Source organism: Anguilla anguilla, chromosome 1, assembly GCF_013347855.1.
Source record: "Anguilla anguilla isolate fAngAng1 chromosome 1, fAngAng1.pri, whole genome shotgun sequence".
NCBI classification, from domain to species: domain Eukaryota; kingdom Metazoa; phylum Chordata; class Actinopteri; order Anguilliformes; family Anguillidae; genus Anguilla; species Anguilla anguilla.
Window position 1 is genome coordinate 52,682,837 of NC_049201.1, and position 24,258 is coordinate 52,707,094.

General features: G+C 49.4%; 1 protein-coding gene across 1 annotated transcript; it reads right to left on the minus strand.

The window, feature by feature from the left end:
- Window positions 1-1,025: 1,025 nt before the first annotated feature.
- On the minus strand, window positions 1,026-24,169 carry mms22l (MMS22-like, DNA repair protein). The gene is made up of 25 exons (XM_035392624.1): window positions 24,086-24,169; window positions 23,449-23,653; window positions 22,936-23,061; window positions 22,001-22,053; window positions 21,766-21,853; window positions 21,483-21,660; window positions 21,016-21,109; window positions 20,074-20,204; window positions 19,838-19,951; window positions 19,116-19,280; window positions 18,953-19,012; window positions 17,780-17,899; window positions 16,962-17,215; window positions 13,265-13,774; window positions 8,020-8,201; window positions 7,429-7,579; window positions 6,792-6,919; window positions 6,217-6,359; window positions 5,926-6,085; window positions 5,408-5,577; window positions 4,989-5,200; window positions 3,966-4,132; window positions 2,532-2,622; window positions 1,735-1,902; window positions 1,026-1,310 (listed from the first exon to the last, which is right to left on the minus strand). Exons 2-25 carry the CDS (start codon window positions 23,622-23,624, stop codon window positions 1,235-1,237), a joined length of 3,717 nt encoding a protein of 1,238 aa, XP_035248515.1. The 5' UTR covers window positions 23,625-23,653; window positions 24,086-24,169; the 3' UTR covers window positions 1,026-1,234.
- Window positions 24,170-24,258: the final 89 nt, after the last annotated feature.

The window sequence follows — 24,258 nt, forward strand, 5'->3', positions numbered from 1 at the left end:
TTAACAGTCATTTTCTCTGGGATTGACTGGTCGGAGCGATAATTCTCCTGAAAACCACTTACAGCACATCCACACCATAGCGGCTGCCGGCTTTTTCCCCAGATGCTCAACCTGAAGGCACATGTCGCCACCCTACATGCACACGAAAACTATACACCACTCACAGACACATGCATGTATGCATATCATTTACACGCATTAATACCCTAAAGACCCACATGCAAGCTACCTGACCCATACTTATTACTATCCTACACACACACATGCATTTAAAAACATTACTATTCTACACACACACACACAAGTCTAGCATACACACCCATTCACACAACCCTCCGTAGTTCACATGTGAATGTGCACTAGCCTAAAATATTGAGATTTGAGTGTTTCTATGTTCACAGTACAGGCCTTAATGCTTAATTACAATTTCTTGCTCAGATCTGATCATTTTGCATTGACCGTTCACATTCATGATTTTAAGTGATGGAAGTGTGAACAGACCTCTGCCCTGAGAGAACCCGCATGCGCAAATTAACAAGAAAACTGTTTCAGAGACATTTCATCATGGAAAAAACGAAATAATGGTGCTAGTGTTGATCAAGAGTACTTTCTGTGGAGGTTGGATGATGCTTCATTAGCATGTTGCGGATGAGAGCGAGACGGTGGAGTAAGGTCAAAGTAGTGATGGTGATACTGACCTGCTCCTGTCTGTGCACTGAAGTGTGACATTAAAAAAAAACAGAAATTCCGATCTGACTGTTCTCACGGCGGTCACATGGCCACAGATCGGATAAGTATCCAATCTAGAACCACACATGAACGTGGCCCAAATCTGGTATGAGAAGATCAGACTTTGGTGTTCACACAGCTTAGACAAAGTCATATCTCTGTCATGTAGGCAAAAAATCAGATTCGGGCCACTTGGGCCACACGTGCACGTACGCACACACACCTCAGTACTTAGCATGCACACCCCTCTCTGCGGGCAGTCCTACAGCAGGGCTGATCATGAGTCACTGACGGAGTGGAGTGCTCACAGCCATATTTTATTTTACATCAGTCATTTGCATGCATCTGCACTCTCGGACCAGCGCTCATACATTATACACATTATACAGCGTTTCATCTGATTCACAACCAGAGTCCAGGAGGTTGCAGGTTCAGCTACAGATTCACAGATGTGCGAGACATCTCGGTGGGTGAGGGTCAGGGGTCAGAGTTCAGAGTTCAGGGATCAGTCCTCTTCCAAGCTGATCATCTCTATCTGCCCTCCTTCTCCCAGGTGAGAGAGCAGCTTCCTGTAGGCATTTCTGTCACAAACACAAAGGTGCGGTAAATACAGTGTCCCCCCATGCCAAGGATCTGCCATATTTAATTTCACACAATACTTAAGCTAACAGCTGTTAGCATGGAAAGTCTAGTGTCTGTAAGCTCTCATGTTAGTGTCAGTGCTGTAGCTCTGAGTTGGGTCAGTGCTTTGTATCAGTGCTGTGTAAATCAGTGTCAGTGCTGTGTGAATCAGTGTAAGAGCTGTGTCTGTCAGTGCTGCATGTATCAGTGTCAGTGCTGTGTGAATCAGTGTCAGTGCTGCATGTATCAGTGTCCATGCTGTGTGAATCAGTGTCAGTGCTGTGTGAATCAGTGTCAGTGCTGCATGTATCAGTGTCAGTGCTGTGAGCATCAGTGTCAGTGCTGTGCCTGTCAGTGCTGTGTGAATCAGTGTCAGTGCTGCACCTCAGTGTGGTGTTCCTCCCCAGGCCTCTCTTGGTCTCAGTGTTCCTCAGGCTTTGTGACAGGACAGGGACCAGACCCGACACCACAGACTGGTCCAGAATGGCTACCGTTTCCAAAATACTATAAACCTGCTGGTCATAGACACCCGCATTTTCTTCTATGAAGCACCTGTAATAAATACAAACACAAACTGTACAGCTACCTGACATCCATACACAGTACACAGTCTACACCTGATACACACATTCTGTAACTGGTGTGTGCAAGCGTGCACATGCAGAGGCATAGCGAATTGCACTGCACCTTAAAAACAAGCAGTTTAGCAGGCTGGGTTAGAAGGGCGCATTATGGGGGTCAGAGACAGATCCACAGCATCGCAGCCTCAGCACCTCTGCTAGTCACACAGCAGAGCTCAGAGCTCAACACATCTCCCTGACTGGCACCACACACTCTACACACTACACCCACCTGATAGAGCTCAACACACTTCCCTGACTAGCACCACACACTCTACACATTACACCCACCTGATACTCAGCTACAGTGGAAAACTCTTAAAACTGAACACTATCACTTTACCACTGAAGCTAGAACATTCCAATTTGATGCACTCTGACTAATCAAAAAGGGGTGTGGCCACGTACAATGGATGCCGTACTGTTATGCAGCATCAAAACCTCCAGTCATTCAGAAGCAGAGAGGAAGAGGAGAACTGAAGGAGCATTTCACAGAACCCGTGCTGGACCCGAACCTCAGGCTGACCCAAACACAGCTGAAGTGCTGATGACGTCACTCACTTGAGGACAGCTGAGAGCTGGTCACATGGTCCCTCTCTGGACGCACACCTCTCCACCACCAGCTGCAGAACGTCCGTGCTCAGCTTCCTCACTGCAAAGACACGCCCCGCTGTCAATCAAAACTCAGAAAACGCCCCAGGTGCACAACTTCACATCAGCTAATTCACTGAGGTGTAACTTAGATAATTTAAAAATCTTATGTGCAATTTACTAACAAATTAGTGCTTCCTAAGTCCGTGACCCCATGGGAAGGTCACAATATTTCGACCCCCATGACTCTGTATATTAGGGAAATATTAATATGTGATACTCAGAGCAACAGTACCACTGTGACTGGGGTTAGGTACATGATTGTGTGAGGTATATGCAGTACTATGCAGTGGGGTGTGAGTAGTATTAATGTGAGGTGTGGGCAGTATTAATGTGAGGTGTGGGCAGTATTAATGTGGGTGTGGGCAGTATTAATGTGAGGTGTGGGGTGTATTAATGTAGGTGTGGGGAGTATTAATGTGGGTGTGGGCAGTATTAATGTAGGTGTGGGGAGTATTAATGTGGGTGTGGGCAGTATTAATGTGAGGTGTGGGGTGTATTAATGTAGGTGTGGGGAGTATGAATGTGGGCGTGGGCAGTATTAATGTGGGTGTGGGCAGTATTAATGTGGGTGTGGGCAGTATTAATGTGAGGTGTGGGCAGTATTAATGTGGGCGTGGGCAGTATTAATGTGGGTGTGGGCAGTATTAATGTGAGGTGTGGGGTGTATTAATGTAGGTGTGGGGAGTATTAATGTGGGTGTGGGCAGTATTAATGTGAGGTGTGGGGTGTATTAATGTAGGTGTGGGGAGTATGAATGTGGGCGTGGGCAGTATTAATGTGGGTGTGGGCAGTATTAATGTGGGTGTGGGCAGTATGAATGTGGGTGTGGGCAGTATTAATGTGAGGTGTGGGCAGTATTAATGTGGGTGTGGGCAGTATTAATGTGGGGTGTGGGCAGTATTAATGTGAGGTGTGGGCAGTATTAATGTGGGTGTGGGCAGTATTAATGCGAGGTGTGGGCAGTATTAATATGCGGTATGGGCAGTATCAATGTGAGGTGTGGGCAGTATTAATGTGGGTGTGGGAAGTATTAATGTGGGTGTGGGCAGTATTAATGTGAGGTGTGGGCAGTATTAATGTGAGGTGTGGGCAGTATTAATGTGAGGTGTGGGCAGTATTAATGTGGGTGTGGGCAGTATTAATGTGAGGTGTGGGCAGTATTAATGTGAGGTGTGGGCAGTATTAATGTGAGGTGTGGGCAGTATTAATGTGGGCGTGGGCAGTATTAATGTGAGGTGTGGGCAGTATTAATGTGAGGTGTGGGCAGTAATGAAGAGAGATTTATTAATGTGTTATTAATGGTGCAGAAGGCAGGGGGAGCTACAGAGTCGTTGGTCCCACCCTGCGGCTCGTTGACCAGCATCAGGCAGCGCAGCACTGCTGGGAGCGGCAGCGTGAGCAGCTCCAGGCTCAAGTCCTTCATCCGTCTCAGCAGCTCCAGCAGGAAGGCCAGGACCGAGGCCAGCCGAGGGGGCGGGGCATGGCCCTTAAACTGCAGGAAGTTCTCACTGCAACATCCCAAACACGTTACACATTACAGCACCACACTGACCAAACACAATGCTTTGTTAACTTTACTGGCGTGTAGGTTTTCAGGTGTGAAACAAGTGAGATTTCTAGATGTACACGTATGAATGTGTACCAGACAAGACAGCCGGGTGTGCGGGATACTGGCTGTATGAAATATGAGGTTTCTGGGTGTGTAGCTTTTTGAGTGTGTAATAGGTAAGACAGCTGGATGTTTAGGCTTATGGGTGTGTAATATACTGAGTTTCTAAGTGTAAAACAGGACAGCCCCCATCTACTTGCAGGACATGATTCGATCCTATGTCCCTGCTCGACCACTCCGCTCTGCGGCAGCAGGGCACCTTGTAACCCCTCGCACCCGACCAAAGGGATCACAGAGCTTCTCCACCCTAGCTCCCCAGTGGTGGAACGAACTCCCCGTCCCTCTCCGAACCTCCCCCTCACTACCCATCTTCCGCCGTGGCCTGAAGACTCATCTCTTCAGACTATACCTAGACTAACCGCCACCACGCTGTATATTTCACTCTTTAAACCCCCCCCCCCCTTTTCATGACACTTGTTACATGTTGCCCCATCCCAGCACTTTTTGGTAATTTGTATTTGTCCTAATACTGTAGCTTATCCTTCTGCCTAGTTGGCTTTGCAGAGGTTAGGTCTGAATAGTGTTCACTGTGTGAACTAAACTGTGTTCTTGGCTAGAAACAGCTGTACAAAATAAGTATTGTATCTTACTGAACCTGTGTTTAGTAGTTGTCTATGACCATGAAATGCACTTTTTGTACGTCGCTTTGGATAAAAGCGTCTGCCAAATAAATTTAATGTAAGGTAAAACGTTACCTGAGCACTTGTAAGATAGCTTTCCTCAATGTTGCCCCCTGGGGGTTGGGTGAAGTCTCACATACAGCCAGCAGGACCGGGTGATTGGCCACGGTGGCAGTGGAGGGCGTGGCCGGGAGGAAGCGGCCCAGGTAGTGGGAGGTGACGCTGTGGAGCTGCTGCTTCAGGTACGCCCCTTGAATCTGAGCCACACCTGCTGCCACCGACAAGCCCTGAGATTTTTGGGGGGGGGTGTGGGTGCGGTTAGTCACTACAGCCTTCATTTAATCAACTGTTAATATCAATTTTGTTAATGTCAAATCCTGTGCATACTCACTCCTGAAATAAGTTCAGAGGGCAAGGGTGAGAGAAAGTGGGCAGGGCCACAGGTTGACTGGCAGGACTGAACGGGGCTGCGGGTTTGAGTGGGCGGGGCTCACCTGAAGGTAGAGAGGCAGGTTCTCCTTCACAGCGGACAGCACCTGAGGGGAGAGCCCTTTGTCCTGCTGGAAGACGGCGTGGGGGAGGAGCAGCACGTCCACAATGCGAAAGAGCAGCTGCTGCGCTTTAGAGGTGGCCAGTAGGGGGCTCCACTGCTTCACCACACAGCCTAAAACACCAGTGCACACAAGCACATTGTACCAGGAGATCCAGAGCTGATGTCATACTTCCCTCTCTCACCCAACAAATGGAAGGTGAATGGTTGAACTGACAATGCTACTGCATGCAGACAAGAGATAAGTGTGGGTATGGAGGTGGGGCAAGTGTGTCACTACAGGTCAGCAGGAGAGGCATATATGTGTAGGTGAGGTGGTACAGGTCAGCAGGAGAGGTATATGTATGTAGATGAGGTGGTACAGGTGAGCAGGAGAGGTATATGTATGTAGATGAGGTGGTACAGGTGAGCAGGAGAGGTATTTGTGTAGATGAGGTGGTACAGGTGTGTACAGATACAGACCCACGGCCCAGTATGCCAGCTGCAGTCCCTCTGGGGGGCCCTTGTTCACCAGGTAGGGCTTGATGTGTTTCAGGACGTCCCCCACGTACTCCAGCGCTCTGGTCACCATGCCGGAACGTTCTGCCAGACTCTCCAGCCTGGAGTAGGCCCGGCCCACAGCCTGTCAAAACCAGCACAGAGGGAGTGTCACTATAAGGCCCAGTGTGTGTGTGCGTGTGCGTGTACGTGTGTGTGTGTCTGTGCGTGGGTGTGTGCGTGCGTGTACATGTGTGTGTAACAGATGTACTTTACTTTGATAAAGGTTGCCAGAGCAGGCACAGGCTCCTGCCTGCTGGCTCCAGATGGAAGCCCCGCCCCCTGCAGAAGAGACTCCACCTCCGGCAGCTGGAAGACCAGCCTGGTGAGCTCTGGCAGGAGATCAGCCAGCGCCCGGCCTGAAACAGAGCAGTTCATAGCACAGCTACAGTATACAACAATGAGCAATGCATTTACATGTAGCTACATAACATAAAGGAACACACCCATAAAGCACACAACATCACACAAAGTATCTAACATACAAGACTGCACACACTATAGTGCATATTGTACAAGACAGGTCCCATGTATAACTGTCTATATCCTGTGCTATATTAAAGTAAGCGCACACAGTCTCTGAAAGTGATAGTCTCTGATATCACAGCAGAATTGGAGGAGTGAACTGAAAGTCACCTGGAGTTATGGCACCACTCAGGAGAGCGCTTAAAATAACTCAAACAGAGGCTACATCTTGCAGTATGTACCAGACTACCAGCCTAAGATAATATTCACAGGTGCTGTAAGAAAATGCCTAATGACCCCCCCCCCCATCAGAAGCGCAGCGGTACCTGCCCTGCTGTCCGTCCCGTCGGCGCTCCTGTGGAGGTGCTGCTGCAGGACGCTCCGGACCCAGGCCCGCACGCACTGGGCCTGCGCAGAGCCAGACCCGGCCGCGCTCAGGGAGGACACGAGGGCGCTGCGCGGACAGGAAGAGGCCGCTCAGAACCCGCACGCGACCGCGGGGCCCGAGAGGCACAGCGTGCCCGCACACGGGCCTGGCGCACTGAACACTCACCTTCCACACTCATTCGCCTGACAGCGCTTTTTAAACAAGACTGCTTACAATGAGATTCGACGCCTGGTAAAGTAACAAGGGCAATACAAGCGCCAGAACAGCGCTGGCAATAACATTACAGGCACTGATTTCAAAACTGAAAGGACTCTCACAAGTGAATGAATTATTAAGTACGCAAACATTCGACACAACACAAAGCAATGAATAATTAAAGAACAAAACGGAGAACTGAAATAGTAGAATTTGAGCTCCGATGCAGCCTGAAGCCAGGTAGTGCATGCAGGGCAGGGAGTTTAATCCCTGAACTCCCTGCCCTGCAGGGAGGGGGGGTGGGTGTAACGCACAGCACAGGGAAGCCTATCCAATCAGAGGCCGCAGCTTGTGTGTTCACAGGCAGAGGGGCCGCCCACCTGTTCTGGAGCAGGTGGATAAGGTAGCGAGTGACCAGCAGGGGGTGCAGCATATCGTCCCAGCTGAAGAACTGCATGATGGACAGGACAGGGTGGGGTTGGAGGTCCTGAGGGGCGGAGCTGGGCAGCTCTAAGGCCAACAGCGTGAACCCTGGGGGTGTAAAAAGGGGTGGGGCGACTGTCTCTTTACAAACCAGTCAGGAGCACAGGAACAGCTCACAGCCAACTTCACAATGCAGCCAACACCAACTCCACAGCACAGATTCCCACATTTAAAATCCTCACATTTACAGCAGGAAAGCAATCAAAATAGTTCTACTCAAAAAGGCCGGGGTATGGACTGGGGCTGAAAGAGCCGCTTTGGGAGAAAGATTAAGGTTCAGGTTACGGTTCATTTTTCAGTTTCTTTATTCACAGTCTGCAACATGCATTATGTGGCCTAGCATACAGTTTGTATGGGCCCGGGGCCCTGGGAACAGGGCTCTTGACAGGACTTGGGAAGTTGCTGAATGTGCAGCGGAGGGAGGAGTGGGAACACTGACTGCACACGGCGCGTTCAGGCTGCGGGTGAAGCCCCGGCGCTTCTCTCACCTGCAGCCGAGTCGGCCAGCTGGGCCGGGGGCGTCTGGGACAGCCGAGAGCTGCGCAGGAAAGGGAACAGGTTGGCCCACAGTGCCCCTGCCACCGCTAGGTGGCGCTCTTTAGCCACACTGGGAGGAGGAGAGGCAGCAGCTGCAGTGTGAGAGAGCTGGGCACAGCGCTGAAGGACCCTCCTACAGGAGAAAGACAGCAGGAAACAGTGAGACACACAGCCACTTTCACACACATAAACACACACACACACATACGCATACTCACTCACACACACACACACACACACCTACAGGAGACAGACAGCAGGAAACAGTCAGACACACAGCCACTTTCACACACATAAACACACACAGACACACATACTCATACTTACACACACACACACACCTACACACACACCTACAGGAGAAAGACAGCAGGAAACAGTGAGACACACAGCCACTTTCACACATAAACACACACAGACACACATACTTATACTCACATACGTACATACACACACACACACACACCTACAGGAGAAAGACAGCAGGAAACAGTGAGACACAGCCACTTTCACACATAAACACACACAAGACGCACACACGCATACTCACTCACACACACACACCTACAGGAGAAAGACAGCAGGAAACAGTCAGACACACAGCCACTTTCACACACCAACTCACACACAAGACACACATACTCATACTTACACACACACACACACACACTAACTCACTCACCCACACAAACAACACACACACAATCTTATGTGAATCTTATGGCTGTTTGGAAATAACATGTCACAAGCACACAGAGATTAGTAGCCTAATTACTGCCTTTTTCTATGTATATCAGCAAAATGTGTGATATTGCCAAATATTGAACTGTTGCTTCAACTATTTAAATCGTATCCTATCTTGAAGCCTGAGGTTTACAGCCCTAATTCTTAGCAAGTTTAGGTTTCTACAAAATGCAAATTGTCAATAACGGCCTGAGGTGCCTTTTCCTTAATTTAGGCTTAAGAAATACAGCAAAATAACAAAAAAAAATCTCTCTGTGAATGAACTGGAGGGGTGATACTGCTCTTTTAACTTAGAAACAAATATCATTTTCTATGTTGCCATTTAAATTTTGTTGTACAGCGTTTTGTACGTTGTACATTACCAAAATATGAGACTACTAGTGCTAACTGAATCTGGGGCAGGACTGGGACAGGGGACATCAAAAACAGTGCAACACTGAAGGTTTACACCATTCTGCAGCAAATGCTTCAACATACCGGAGGAGGTTCCTCCCTTATATGAAATTAATTTACTGCACTGAATGCATTTTGCTATATGTGTATTGCTGCTTTCTCTAGTGAAGCATAAAGGGAAAGGTATTATAAAACGTGAAATACATCAGCGAAATGGAAGACATTGTCCTACTTTATGATTCACAGTTTAAAAAAAAAATTAATCTTATTGAAATACAAGCAAGAAATACGCCCTCTTTTTGCCCCACCTCCCATTTTTAACACTCTTTGGAATGATCGCCTATGACACAGGAGTCCTGGACAGCCCCAGTGTTTGCTGGTTTTATGGGTGTTCTTAGCACCCCTGGTTCATTTAACTGGCTAAGGAATCCACACACCCTGTTCTCAAGGCCTTCATTTAGCCTATATCACTACAATATAATGTGCATTAAAATGTCACAAGTTATTGTGACAATGCTAATGGAAAATGAGTTAAATCGATGCTAAATTAGTTAAATGATACTAAACTAATTTGCTCACTAGAGATAGATTACAGTAGATCCTATGGTAGGAACTAAACTGGTGCCGTCCATCATAAGCCATTGATAGAGCTAACACTGTTAGCATGTAGCCCGTATTGTCTAATATCCTTGTACTGGATGCAGAGACGCACACAACTGGTATCAGTGTCCTCATACGAATCTGGGCAACGTACCTAAAAAGCTAATTTACAAAAAAGTGTTGTTGGCTTTGGGAAGAATCATCCACCTCTGGCTCACACCTGAACAGCTGTATTGCGGTATCAAGATCAGTGAATATGTCTTCCACAGACTCAGAGTAAAGAGTCATATGAGTCACTGATAATGTCCGTGGATACAGAATCAAATATTTCAATGCCGTCCATTTCTGTCATCTTTTCAACCTAAAGGTGGAATAGCAGAGCTGTCCACCCCATTACATCACGCATCACAGAAGGAATTTTCAGGCGTATCTTCATCAAGGGTGAAAATAATTTGAGGTCAGTTATGTGTGCATGTATGTGTATACACACACAGACACACTTACATAAATGCTACTAATCTCCTCATCTGAGCAACTGACACAGTTATTTCCAAAAAAAACCAAGATTAACAATATTGACATTTGATATGAAAATATTGATTTAAGGTATTCTTGTTATTTTTCTTTTGATTGGCTGGGGGAGTTGCTGTAGTGTGACTGGCGGGGGGTTTGAGAGCAGCTGCAGTGCGATTGGGTGCAGGGTTTGAGTGGCTGCAGTGCGATTGGCTGCAGGGTCTAGCAGTGGCTGTAATGCGGCTAGGGGTTTGAGAGCAGCTGGCTCTAGCACAGATAAGGAGCTAAAGGAGCTGTAATCCCATTTAGGCAGGGGATGATCCCTCTGTCCTGCCATTCTGTAGGATGAAAGGGAGCGCTGGAGAGAGATCTGGGGGTGAGCACACAACCCCACCCCCCGAATCCACTCGCCCCCCCACCCCCCGCCCCCCGCCCCTAAACGCCTTCCAGCAAGGTTGCACCTAATCCAGAGAGAGCTGAGACAATCGATTACAGTCTGAATTCATTAGCCTCGTTACCGCGACGACCCAGCCATTCACACCCATTGCTTCTTATTGTAAAAGACATCATCAGAGACCCAGTTTAATCCTGTTCGCCGCGGTTTCTGTAACACACACACACACACACACACACACACACGGAATAACGGGGGAAAAGGACTGGAACACATGGCTGAAGGAATCACTGCATCACTCTCTCCCCTACAGAGGTATTCACCATCTCCATCTCCCTCCAGCAGCGCTCCCTCTCTGTCCATCTCCATTTCCATCTCCCTCTGACAGTTCTCCCTCTCCAGCTCCCCCCCACAGGGTCCCCTCTCTCTTATACCATAGGAGTACCCAAAGCAGCAAAATGTTCTCCTACCTAAAACAACTGTAATATACAGTGGATCTTCTGTGGCACAGTTCTCTAATATGACAGAGGAAAGGAAATGACACATATTCCCATTTCTACTGAACTCCAAATGTTCTCTCCTTCCAGGAAAGCCATGACCAATGGGATACAACACCCAGGTAGAACATTACATGTACAACATTTATACGTGGCCTGTCCACGGTAATAAGCACACGCTTTTATTTAGCGCTAAAAGTATTAATGCCGCTTCCCTGGGGCTCTTAAGTGAAGTGCGAGTGTGCCGTACATTAAGCAGAAAGGGCTGGGGAGGGAGAGAGAGCGTCGGAGCAGAACGGGGCGAGGGTGGGGGGGTGCGGGGGGGTTCCGGGCCCAGGGGCAGCTGTCGGCAGGCAGGGATCCTGCTAATTGATCGCAGAGGACCTGATTACCGCGCGGCCGGTGGGATCGCAGGCTGAATCGGATCGCGGGAATCAGGGGCCTGATTACCAGGAACACGGACCCGTCCCCTCTGTCCCCCCTCACTGGCTTCTGCGGAGCCAAACCGGACCGCGCCTCCCCTCTAATCCCGCTAATGTTTTCACATTCGCTTCCTGGCTAATGACGATAATGCCGTGATGACAAAATTGCGGAGCCACGTAATTACGCTTTAATTGTATCGCTGGAAAACGCGCTAATCAAAAAAAAAACACAGGAGCGCCGCCGCCGGAATCGGAATAGCGCGGTGAAGCAAATTTGAGGGCGGCTAACTGGGTCGGCGCGATGGCGCCGCCCTGGGGAGGCGAAGCCCTGGGGAACCTCCGTTAGCGGTGTGCAAACGAGCGCTCCGCGCCCCCGCCGGCCCCGGGCAGGGTGAGGGGAGTCAGCGCGGTGCCCGGTCGTCGCCCGCCCCCCTCCCTTGGGGGACCCGCGCGGGGAGCCGCCGTGTGAGGCGAGGTAAATTTGGGAGCAGGTGAGTGCGTGCCACTGTGGAGCGGAGCACAGGGAACGCTGTGGAGGACGGAGACGCGGTATCGCAGGTTAGCTGCATAATCAGCGCAGTCACAAGCCTGGCACTGCCACGCCGGGCCCGGGGCGAGCCCAAACCCAACAGACATCGGCTGGGGAAGGTTCTGGAACAGGAGCCCGCGCAGCCCTGTGGAGAGGGAAGGGCCGCTCTCCGCCCACACACGGGCCTTAAGAGTACCTCACACCTGAGTCCCGCAGGTGAACTCCCCCGTGCCCAGCTTCATCGCCGGATACGAGGAGCGTTCCCGTGGCGATCGCGGATCCGAGGGGCCCCTGGGGTCTCTACGGGGCGTAACTCTATGCACCCCTAAGCCAGCACCTGTTCAGGGTGACCCGGGAGGGCTCTGACCCATCCCAGCACAGCAGTAAAGACAGCGGCACTGGGGTGGCCATACGCTGAAGCACATCACACAGACCCCCCCGTGGTAGACAGGCAGAGCTCAGTGTATCTCTGAGACAGAAGTCCGCCTGTGCTCCTGAAGCCTGGCCTGTTCAGCTGCGAGACAAACATGGCTGTTGGCAGAAGTCCCTGTGTGAGACAAACGCCAGTCTTTCTGTGAGACATGCCTGTGTGTCTACGTGGCCAGGAGCCCAATGTGTGACTTGGGAAGAGGACCACTGCAGGAGGGAAGCAGACTGTGTCTGGCCTCTGTGGAAAACCAAGCAAACTCTTCAGCTCTGTGGGGCTCATGGGGAGTAGCTGTGTGTGTGTGTCTGTGAGCATATATAGATGTACACAGTCTGTGTGTGCGTGGATGTGTGAGTATAATACTGCAAGGTATAGACTTGTGTGTGTGTTTGAGAGAGGCAGTATCTGTGTGTGTGTGTGTGTGTACGTGCATGTGCATATGCATTTGAGAAAGGCAGTATCTGTGTGTGTGTGTGTGTATATTATGTGTTTGAGAAAGGCAGTATCTGTGTGTGTGTGTGTGCATATGTGTTTGAGAAAAGCAGTATATCTGTGTGTGTGCGTGCGTGCGTGTGTGTGTGTGTGTGTGTGTGTGTGTATATATGTGTTTGAGAAAGGCAGTATATCTGTGTGTGTGCGTGCGTGCGTGTGTGTGCGCGCGTAAGGCAGGGACTCACTGCAGCTGGGTGAGGATGCTCTGAACGAAGCCGAGGGCGGAGTTAATCTCTGACGGGCGGCAGGCGGGGAGGAGCAGGCTGAAGCCCTGGTTGAGCAGCCTCTCCTCGGACAGGTGCAGGAAGGCGCTGGTCTGGAACACCTCCTCCGCGCCCTCCAGGTAGGACTCCAGCGGCGCCCACAGCGCCAGCTTGCGCGCCGGCTCCGTGGTCTTCAGGTAGAACTCGCGGGCGGCCCGGGCGAAGGCGGCGCCCAGCCGCTCGGCCAGCGCCCCCACGTCCAGCCCCTTCTCCACGAAGAGCAGCAGCAGGGCCAGCTGGCCCCGCCACACCAGGGCCTGCAGGGCGGGGCCCAGGGGGGGCGGGGACAGCAGCTCCAGCAGGTCGAAGGTCCGAGCCGCCACGTCTTCCAGCTCGCCCGCGCGCGCCAGGACCAGGAAGAGCAGCAGGAAGTTGGACAGGCCGCCCTCGGACAGCTCCTTCATCCTCCGCTGGTGAAACTTGGAGTATATCCTGCGGGGGGAGAGAGCAGGGTGACAGAAACATTCAAAATGTGAACCACACACAAGAAAGGGAACAGAAAATAACAGATTTTTCCCCTTTCTTTTTTTAATGTACAAACACACTGAGTTTTCATTTCGCTCGATGAGCTGTAAAGTCCTGTAACCCAACCAACTAAAAAAAACCCATGCAACTAAACTCTAACTGGTATTCGAGGAAAAGTAAAGCTTTGACAGCTACACTGCACTTTTTTTGGAGACATTAGTATTTGTGTGAGAAAGGGGTACACGGCAATCTCGGGGCGGACACTGACACGCTCGGACAAACAGCTGCAGGCCAACTCTACTGCCACGGGCCTGAAATCAATACCCCTCCTAGGGCAGTTTGGGGCCTTCTGCCCCAAACAGAGAGAGCGCACTCCCAGACGGGAGCTGAAGTGAGGGAGCGGAGGGTGATCAGGGTTGTGCTTCAGCTGGTCTCTCGGTTTTAAAAATGTTCATTCAGACTTTTAAAATAACAAGCCATAAAAAATGTTTGTGACACAAAAAACAACTGTTTTGGACAACAGGCATCTAAAAGCGGCTTTCTTGTCTTTAAGAAACCATGTCTCCTTGCAGAGAGACGCCTCCTATTGACAAGCACTATTTAGAATTGTGAGGGATGGCACAGTCTGGCAAGCAGCAGTGGCAGCAAAGGAACATTAGAATCCCTGCAACTTTAAAAAGCAGGCTGGAGGCAGTCACTGTAAAACCACCCCAGCGTTCTAAATTGCTGCCGTTTTTGGTATTAAAATAGTGACACCTGGAAATAAAAATCGGGAATATTCTGGTGACCTAAAATATTTCTCCTCGTGCACTCTATACAGGTTTCATTTTATCAATAAAAAAATAATGTAGGAACAGAGCAGAGAAGCTACCATTTCTGTTCAGGTGTAAATGTAATGTTCATCTTGCCCGGTTGCCGAAAACCAAACTAGCCAATCAAACGCTAGCATTACTTTACTCATCTTCATGCTGGTTTGTGATTGGTTAAGTAATTATGCCATGAAAGTGCAACATCATGAGCATAATGGTAAATGGACTGCATTTATATAGCGCTTTTATCCAAAGCGCTTTACAATTGATGCCTCTCATTCACCAGAGCAGTTAGGGATTAGGGGTTAGGTGTCTTGCTCAAGGACACTTCGACATGCCCAGGGCGGGGTTTGAACCGGCAACCCTCCGACTGCCAGACAATCGGTCTTACCTCCTGAGCTATGTCGCCCCTGTTTATATATAATAATGTCCATAGCAACACCCTGCTGGAAACACAGTCAAAAAATAATACAGCATCCTGTTATTTATTATAGCTACATTATTATAATGTGAAAGCTGTTCAACATTAACATTAGCTAGACAGCTAATTTAGCCATTTAACGTCATTATTCACACAACGCACGACAGAATAACTGCACACACCTGCAATATTATTCTCAAAATTTTATCAATTTAGGGTCTTCAACAACAACAACTGCGGTGGATATAAAGTGCCAGTGGGTGAAGCAAATCGCCATTCTGACAGCTACCATGTGACTCATCATATCAGCAGTGACGTACGCTCTTCCCTAAATATGTTCATTGTTACTGCTCCTTAAATGTTTGGGGGTGCTAACCCAAAATTTTAAATTCTGAGCCCTGCTGCCTCCCGACTGAGTGGTTCAGAATGTTTTCTCCTACAGAGAGAGCCCTAGCCAGAAACCGGGATGAAGCTGACTAGCGTGGGCCTTCTCATTCGGCCCCGGAGTCTTCAGCTGCCATTTCGGCTCACGTTTAAGTGAAAGATCCGCTAGCTTCACTTGCCACGATGTGCCCACATGCATTGTGATTCCCAAAAACATTCATTCAAACAGTAAAATACAAAGCCTGCGCGGCACATTAGTTAAAAATAGGTAGCGCTGCCATGTTTGGTGGCTTGGCTGCTAAATGAAACCCCAGAGAAAAAGAACAGTTGGGAAAGAGAGATAGAAAGTGAAGACAGAATGGAAGAGAGGAACCGAAAAAGAAGGAAAAAGAGAAAGTAGGCTGGGGGGTGTTCAGTGCTGACTGTTTGTTTGTCCAGCTTTTCAGAGGGGTGAGCAGATGCAGCTGGTTTATGCAAGATGGACACCCAATACACACACACACACACACACACACACACACACACACACACACGCACAGACACACACACACACACACACATGGACATGCACACTCACACACACACACACACACACACACACACACACACACACACACACGCACAGACACACACACACACACACACATGGACATGCACACTCACACACACACACACACACACACACGCACAGACAGACACACATACACACACATACACACACACACACACACACACAAACGAACACACGGACACGCACACTCACACACACGTCTCACAGGCAGAGATCAGCATGAACCATGCTGGGCGGGGGGGAGCAGGGGGGGTTCTGGACCAGACCCAGACCACTCCGTGCCAACTCCAGGCGCCTATTCCACGCCGCAAGCCCCCGCCTGGCCGCGTCTCCGAGCCTCGAACCCAGCCGTCTCGGTTGAGGCATTAACCCGCCGCGCTCATTAGCTAATTAGCCTCCGTGTCTGCTCCGTGTCTGTGCATGTTCCAGGCAGACGGAAGTCATTATCCGGATTTATCCGGCCGGCTCCGGGGGGAGCCTCGCTTCGCTGGCGCGGGCCGCCCGCCCGCCCGCCCGCCCGCCCCCCCGCCCGCTCCGTGATTCGGGTCGCAGGTTCCGGTGCGAGGCAGAGACGGCGGGAGACTCCGGAACCGGAGCCTGAAACCTGATCGCGCTGCCTGGGCAGGAGGAGGGTCCTCAGGGACTCGTCCGCCAGAGCAGCAGGGTGTGCTGGGACAGCCCCGGCCTGCCTCTCAGCTCAGACCCCCAGACAAAGGGGCACAGGAACCAAACTGTTCTACTGCACGCCAGGAAACTAAAAACTAAAAAAAATGTAACAGAACTATTTAAAAAATAAAATAAAAACAAAAAAAATATTCATTAAATTTGGTTGTATAATAAAATAATTAAAGCTGAATAGAAATCCATTATAAACAAACTCTAGTGCTCAATATGAGTCATTTTAAAAGCTAGCAGAGCCAGAGGTTGACCCAGCAGAATTTGCGCACCCTCCCCTAAGGCCTCCCTTACCTGCCCTTCATCTGCCTCCAGGGGGCGCCGGCGGCGGCGCCGTCCTGGGTCAGGTGCAGCGCCAGGATGCGCAGGAAGATGTGGAAGGAGTTCGCAGAGCGGTAGAGCTGGGCGTGGCCGGCCGAGCGGAGGAGGGAGGGGCTCCGCGGCTCGCGGCTGCAGCAGACCCGCGCTTTCTCCAATAGGGCGAGGGGAGTCCGGCTGACGGAGCACAGCCCTGCCACGCCCAGCCAGGGCACCGTGAAGGAAGCGTTCTGGAGGGGGAGGGAGGGAGGGAGAGAGGGAGAGAGAGCCAAACATAAGGGCGTGAATGACCTGTTTCAACTGTTAACAAGCATTCAGACACAACTGAGGGGCTTTCCACTTCAAACCCATTTCAACCCATACATCAAATATAGCAATAGTACACTTAATCGAGAGCATGAAAAACAGGAAATATCCATCCCAACATAAAAATTTGAGCCACACCAGGGCTTTTTACAGGCAGGAGAATGTAACGAGTTGGACCTGGGGAGCCCTTCAACCTGAACACTCACCTACTTCAAGTATGAACTGGAATGGCTCAAACTGTGAGAAATAAGTGCTTCCCCACAACACATTTCATACTCTTGAACTTTTCAGGAAACATCTGAAACTTCACCAATGTTTTTTGGGGTGCTCCTGTGACATTGATCCAACTGTACTGATGTTTGTTATGATACCGAGATGTTTTTGCGACGTTGATAAGTTAATGCGATTTCAGTGATGTTTTCTGAGGTTTTGGAGATGTTTTTGTGGTTTTACGGTGATGTATTTCGGTGTTTTGTGAGGTTACTCACAAGGTTTTTGCAGTAGTACTCCCACAGGGTAGTGACGGCACTGCTGTTAGAGTCCCACAGGAGACACAGACTGAGACAGCAGTGAACATGCATCCGCACCTGCTCCTCCTGCAAGCCTCCCTGTAACACATTACACACGCCATTACACTCTTACACACCCCATCACACTATCACACACATTACACACGCCATTACACTCTTACACACCCCATCACACTATCACACACATTACACACGCCATTACACTCTTACACACCCCATCACACTATCACACACATTACACACGCCATTACACTCTTACACACCCCATCACACTATCACACACATTACACACGCCATTACACTCTTACACACCCCATCACACTATCACACACATTACACACGCCATTACACTATTACACACCCCATCACACTATCACACACATTACACACGCCATTACACTCTTACACACCCCATCACACTATCACACACATTACACACGCCATTACACTCTTACACACCCCATCACACTATCACACACATTACACACGCCATTACACTCTTACACACCCCATCACACTATCACACACATTACACACACCATCACTCTAACACATGCCCTCACTCTCTTACACATAACCATCACACTGTAACACACATTACACACGCCATTACACTCTTACACACCCCATCACACTATCACACACGCCATTACACTATTACACACCCCATCACACTATCACACACATTACACACGCCATTACACTATTACACACCCCATCACACTATCACACACATTACACACGCCATTACACTATTACACACCCCATCACACTATCACACACATTACACACGCCATTACACTATTACACACACCATCACTCTAACACACGCCCTCACTCTCTTACACATAACCATCACACTGTAACACACATTACACAAACCATTTCTCTAATACACACCATCACACTCTAACACACGTTCTCACACCATTACACTATTACACACGTGACTCACTCCATTACACTAGTACACACAGAAAATACACAATCACACACTCTTGCACTCCTACAAACCTCCCGGTAACTATAAAACTATAATGCATGACTCTGGAACTGAAAGGTTCCACAGCAGTGCTCACACGCAGTCATCAGCCAATCACAGGGCCCTGTGCTTTCAAAGGCGGGCCCTACCTGAGGACTGCAGGTTAGCTTGAGCAGCTCAATGACTAAGCTCCAGTTGTCTTCCACTTTCTGCAAAACAGGAGACATTTCTCGTATTGAGTAAGTGCAACCGCTGCGTCGTCCCATTTCAAACACACCGATGCCCACAACTCCCCCTGTACCCACACAGTACCTCGCTGTGAAGGGTCCCGTTTCGGCTGTACTGGCCCAGGTCGGCCAGCTGAGTCACCAGCCACCAGGTGAAGCCCAGCGTGTCCCTGCAGGGGCTGGGGAGACTGGCCTGCGATTCGCCCTTCAGGAGTCCCTGCAGTGGGGCACTGATGTAGCTCCAGAAGGACTGAAAACACACACACATACACAAACATGAACACACGTACACATACACGCACACACACACACACAAGCACACACAATGTTAAACAGCATGCCACACAGTCCACACTCCAGGGTACTGGTCATTACAGGACTTTATTCACCCAGTAACACCTAAAAGCATTGGTCTTCTGTTTGTGTTTAGTATCCAAATGAGCTTCTCTGGAGTGCATCCCGAAATCCTAGAGTTCTGGTCAACACTGAAATGATTTCACAGGTGACAATATTTAGGTACTGTGACATTATGCAATAAGGTTACATCCAGTGTCAGTACCTACTCACTTGGGTTCGTATGTATTCACCTGTCTGTGCACCTGTGCATATCATTCTGTGTAAATACTGACCTGTGCGTGTGTGTGTGTGTGCGCGTATGTTTATATATACAAACACTCACCTTTGCGCATGTGTGTGTGCACGTGCACTCGCCTGTGTGGGTGTGAATTTGTGTACTCGTCTGTGTATGCATGTACTCGCCTGTTTGCTTGTGTGTGTGTGTATGCGTGTGTATGCACATATGCTCACCTGTGTGTGCAGCACCCTGCTCCTGTGCTCCAGCAGGTGTCTGATGAGGATCCACAGCTCCTTGGTGCAGGTGCAGTGGTAGTGCTGGGTGGTCAGAGCCTCTGTGGGTCTCACCTGCAGGTGCACACAGAGTCAGGGACATAACCTTCCACTGCTGCAGGCCCACAGGTGTTCTCACATCTAAAACACACACACAATGCAGGTATGGAGGCCGTGTGCACCTGCCAGGCACTCACCTTGCTGTACTTATTCATCGCCATGCTGATGAGGTCACACAGCAGACTGTTGAGATGCTCCTCAAACAGACTGACGCTGGTCAGATTCTCCCCCGTGAGATTCACAAACTGGTGCGCATACACCACCTGACCTGCAGAGGGCGAAATGGCGGCTCTCTCACCTCTGTGTTTTGATCACCGCATCGTTCATAGGCCGTGTCTGAAAGGTCTAAAACTGCATCCTTCACCTGACAGAGAGCTTAGGCAGAAACACCGCCCAGTCAATCGGTAATCATTTCAGATCAGTGACATGACTTCCGAGCTTCAGGTTATCTTTCTGAGCTGTGATTTTATGTGTGTTTATGAGTTGTGTTCAGGAGCTATAGCTCAGTTATGTTCTGTAGCTCTAGGTCTATGCTGTGTTGAGGAGCTGTAGATCTATGCTGTGTGTAGGAGCTGTGTTCAGCAGCTATAGTTCAGTTATGTTCTGTAGCTGAAGATCTATGTTGTGTTTAGGAGCTGTGTTCAGCAGCTATAGTTCAGTTATGTTCTGTAGCTGTAGGTCTATGTTGTGTTGAGGAGCTGAAGATCTATGTTGTGTGTAGGAGCCGTGTTGTGGAGTTATAGGTCTATGCTGTGTTTAGGAGCTATGTTTAGGAGTGGTAGGTCTATGCCAGTGGTTCCCAACCCTGTCCCTGAAGATCTAGGTTTTCATTTCAACCCTAATCTGGCACACCTGATTCTACTAATTAGCAGCTCATTGAGTGCTTTAGTTGTTGAATGAAGTGTGCTTTGTTAGGGTAGGATTGAAAACCTACATAATAGTAGATCTCCAGTAACAGGGTTGGGACGCACTGGTCTATGCTGTGTTTAGTAGCTGTGTTGAGGAGTTCTGAGTCAGTGCTGTGTTTAGTAGCTGTGTTGAGGAGTTGAGAGTCAGTGCTGTGTTTATATCAAACTCACTCTGCATCTTTTCCCCCAGCAGGTGCAGGATCTCCAGCAGGGACCAGTGGCAGTCCAGGTACAGATGCAGCAGGTGCCACGAGGGAGGGAACAGCTGTAGGGAAGAGAAATAAAGATGAACACACTCAACACAAACTATAAACCATGCGCACAAAATCTTACACACACATTCACCCTGACCCTTACATATATGCACAAACATACGCTAAGTCTTCCACACACAGTAACCCTACATCTTAAATACACACGCCTCACGTATGCACGCATGCATACACACACAAGCATGCATGTTTAAAATCGCTAAATAAATAAACGCAATGCACAATTCATTAGTGCGATAGATGAAGGCACTACCTGTGCATGTGTGTCTGTGAATGAGTGTGCAACAGTGTGTGCATGCGTGTGGGCATGCGTGTGCACGTGAACGAGCGTACGAACACGTGGGTGTGCGCGAGTCGCAGCTGTACCTTGCCCTGGTGGTGTATGGTGAAGGAGCTCTGAACATTGGCGGGCAGATCGCGGAGCCGTCCGATGAGGAGGGTGACCCCGAAGAGCTCCTCCAACAGCGCAGAGGGAAACTGCGCCTCCAGGTCCTCGTACGGGTGCGTTACGCCCTCGTCCAAAGCTCGAGGAGGCTCCACAAACCTGCGAGTCGCACACAGAGTCACACACAGGAAGGCCTGCGGGCCACTGCAAGCCCCCGCAGAGATGCTACGTTTGGACCGGCGTGAACAGAAGGTCTCCTCTTACCTGAAAGTGAAGACCTTCACATACTGGAGGAACTGCACACACTGCTGCCTCAGAGCTTCCGCTTCAAAATGGAGGCTGCTCGCTTGCGCTAAATAAACACAACAAAATAAACTACTGGGGAAAAATGACTCGCGGATCGACTTCTTTACCCGAACGGCACTGCGATAAGAACAGCAGAGGCGCTCGTTTGCTCTCAAAGCCACACAGATAATTCGGCAAAGCTGAAGAGGTTTACCAAAGTCATGCGAGCTGTTCTGCACCAAAGACTCCAGGCTGAGAATCTTCTGCCTGGAAGAGGTGGACAAACAGGAACACAGGCATCAGATATTACTGAACAGGACAAAAAATCTAAACAAAAAACAAGGCAAAGGAAACCTGAATCCAAACATTCAGAGACAGCACCCAATTTAAAGAGCCTGCCGTTGGGAGCAAATTCTCTGCTGTGGAAGGATACAGCACAGGTACTGCACACTTAAGCAGACTGTCAGCTTCTGCAATCTTTCCATCCTCATACTGTACATCCTAACTGAAGAAGGTTTTAGCTGTACAGTAATATTATAGGAGTGGGTATTTTTTCTACTATTTGTTTGTAAGTGTCTTTGGCCCAGTGGACACAGCGTAGTCCGGATGTGCACAAGACTAGGTTTGAATTTGACTCACCGGATACCACAGTTGTCTCCCTGAACCAATTACAACAAACAAAGAAGCTCAAAGGAGTGCCATTGGTTGGGAGGACCAAAACTATCACATAAATAGTGCCTACAGCAACGACCTCAGGGGTTTACAAAGGCCTGTGCCGTCACAAAGCACCACCCATCCATTTTCCTAAACCACTAATTCCAGCGGTCTGTGTGGTGAGTGGGTGAGATGCAGAAATACACCCTGGACAGGTCACCAAACCATCACAGGACCCACACACCATTCACACACACACACACTCATACCTACAGGCAATTTACAGACTCCAAGTAACCGGAGTACCCGACGGAAATCCATGCGGACACGGGGAGAACACGCAAACTCCACACAAAGAGGCCCTCAGTCAGGGTTCAAACTCGTCACCTTATTGCTGTGGGGCAACAGCGCTATTTACTACGCCACCTGGCTCCCCTATAAACCACCACAGAGGGGCGACAGGGAAAGAGGCTGAAAATTAGGCCGGGGACTCACTTGAACAAGCTGAACAGAAAATTGGAGGACTCGACCAGCGCAGTCTCTGTGACCCAGGGAAAGCCGAAGAGCTCCACGGTGTCCGCCTCACAGTCCCCTGGAGCAGGGTCCAGCCTCAACATTAGCCTGGAGCATGGACACAGACAGTGATCAGGCACACAGACTGCACCACATCCACAATACAGGGTTTCCACAGCATCTCTCAATACTGTCAGTCAGGAGCTTCTGGAGGGTCCATGGAGATTCTGAGGTCTATCACGAGATTACATAACTTAGAGCATACATTACACCAGTCATGCTGATATTAACACCCCTCACATTAGACACTCCACTCCTTACACTGCACACCATTAGTATTAGTGTTTTCAGGGTGCAGAAAGGGTGTTCAAGCATTAAGTGGGTTCTGGGTTCAGGAAGTTGGGGGAAGTGTTCTACAGGGGAGAAGCAGTATGCTAAAGTGTGGTGCAAGCCGCCCCTTGCCATCTGCAGAATGAGCCACTGCGACAAACTGACCTCTTTAGCGAGCCCCTGGCGATGTAACCTTCCGAAGACACTGTCCTGGCTTCGTCCCGGCTCGGTTCAAACGCGCAGGAGAACCAGGGTGGCCGCGCCGGACTGAAGTCGCACTGACTATCGGGCTCGAAGGGCGACACCGGCGGCGTAAGAGACTGGCCGAAGTCATCCTCCATTTCGCTCGTGGTCTAAGACAGAGAATTATCTGCCAAAAATAAAATCAATTTTAATATCATCTGTATGCTACTGTAAATATCGCAGCGTAACAAACATTGACATTAAATTAGCGACCCAAAGCATAGGCTAACTAACAAAAGTGAGGCACCCTGCAAGCTTTCAGGTAGCTACCCAAGCTCCATTACATTAGGTTGTTGACCTGCTAGCTACTATATTAACGAGGAAGTACGATCTAAAATGACAAGCTGACGTTACCAGTCTTCGTTCTCTTTAACTGGCTATGCACAGTGAAAAGGTAGTAACTGTTGTTATTGGCAAGCTAGTACTAGTAATTCGCTGACTAGTCTATTCTCAGATATGCTATATGCTGAAGAAGCAGCTAGCTATGTTTAATATTGCTGTCCGTAAAAAGAAAGTGGTGGTTGACATGTTTGTGTTGTATAAAAGCTGAATTACTTACACTGTATGAGCTTAACCTGCCGTATCCAACTTTAACCACCGAGCTTCATTCCAAATCCTCCCCGTCTCTCCCGCGCGAGTGGACCATAGACAGAACGCATGCGCACAGCCGTCGAAGCTAAATCCTCCAATTTCATTGGTTAGAAGTTCTCCGTGCCTTGTCAGACCAAAATA

Bases quoted from the DNA above. Each gene is read 5' to 3' on its own strand.
- mms22l (XM_035392624.1), bottom strand. From the start codon at position 23,624: ATGGAGGATGACTTCGGCCAGTCTCTTACGCCGCCGGTGTCGCCCTTC. The intron at 2,623-3,965 runs GTGGGACCAACG...GTGTCTTTGCAG, and splicing joins GCTGGTCAACGAGCCGCAGG to TGAGGAAGCTGAGCACGGAC. The intron at 1,903-2,531 runs GTGAGTGACGTC...TATTTATTACAG, and splicing joins CAGCTCTCAGCTGTCCTCAA to GTGCTTCATAGAAGAAAATG.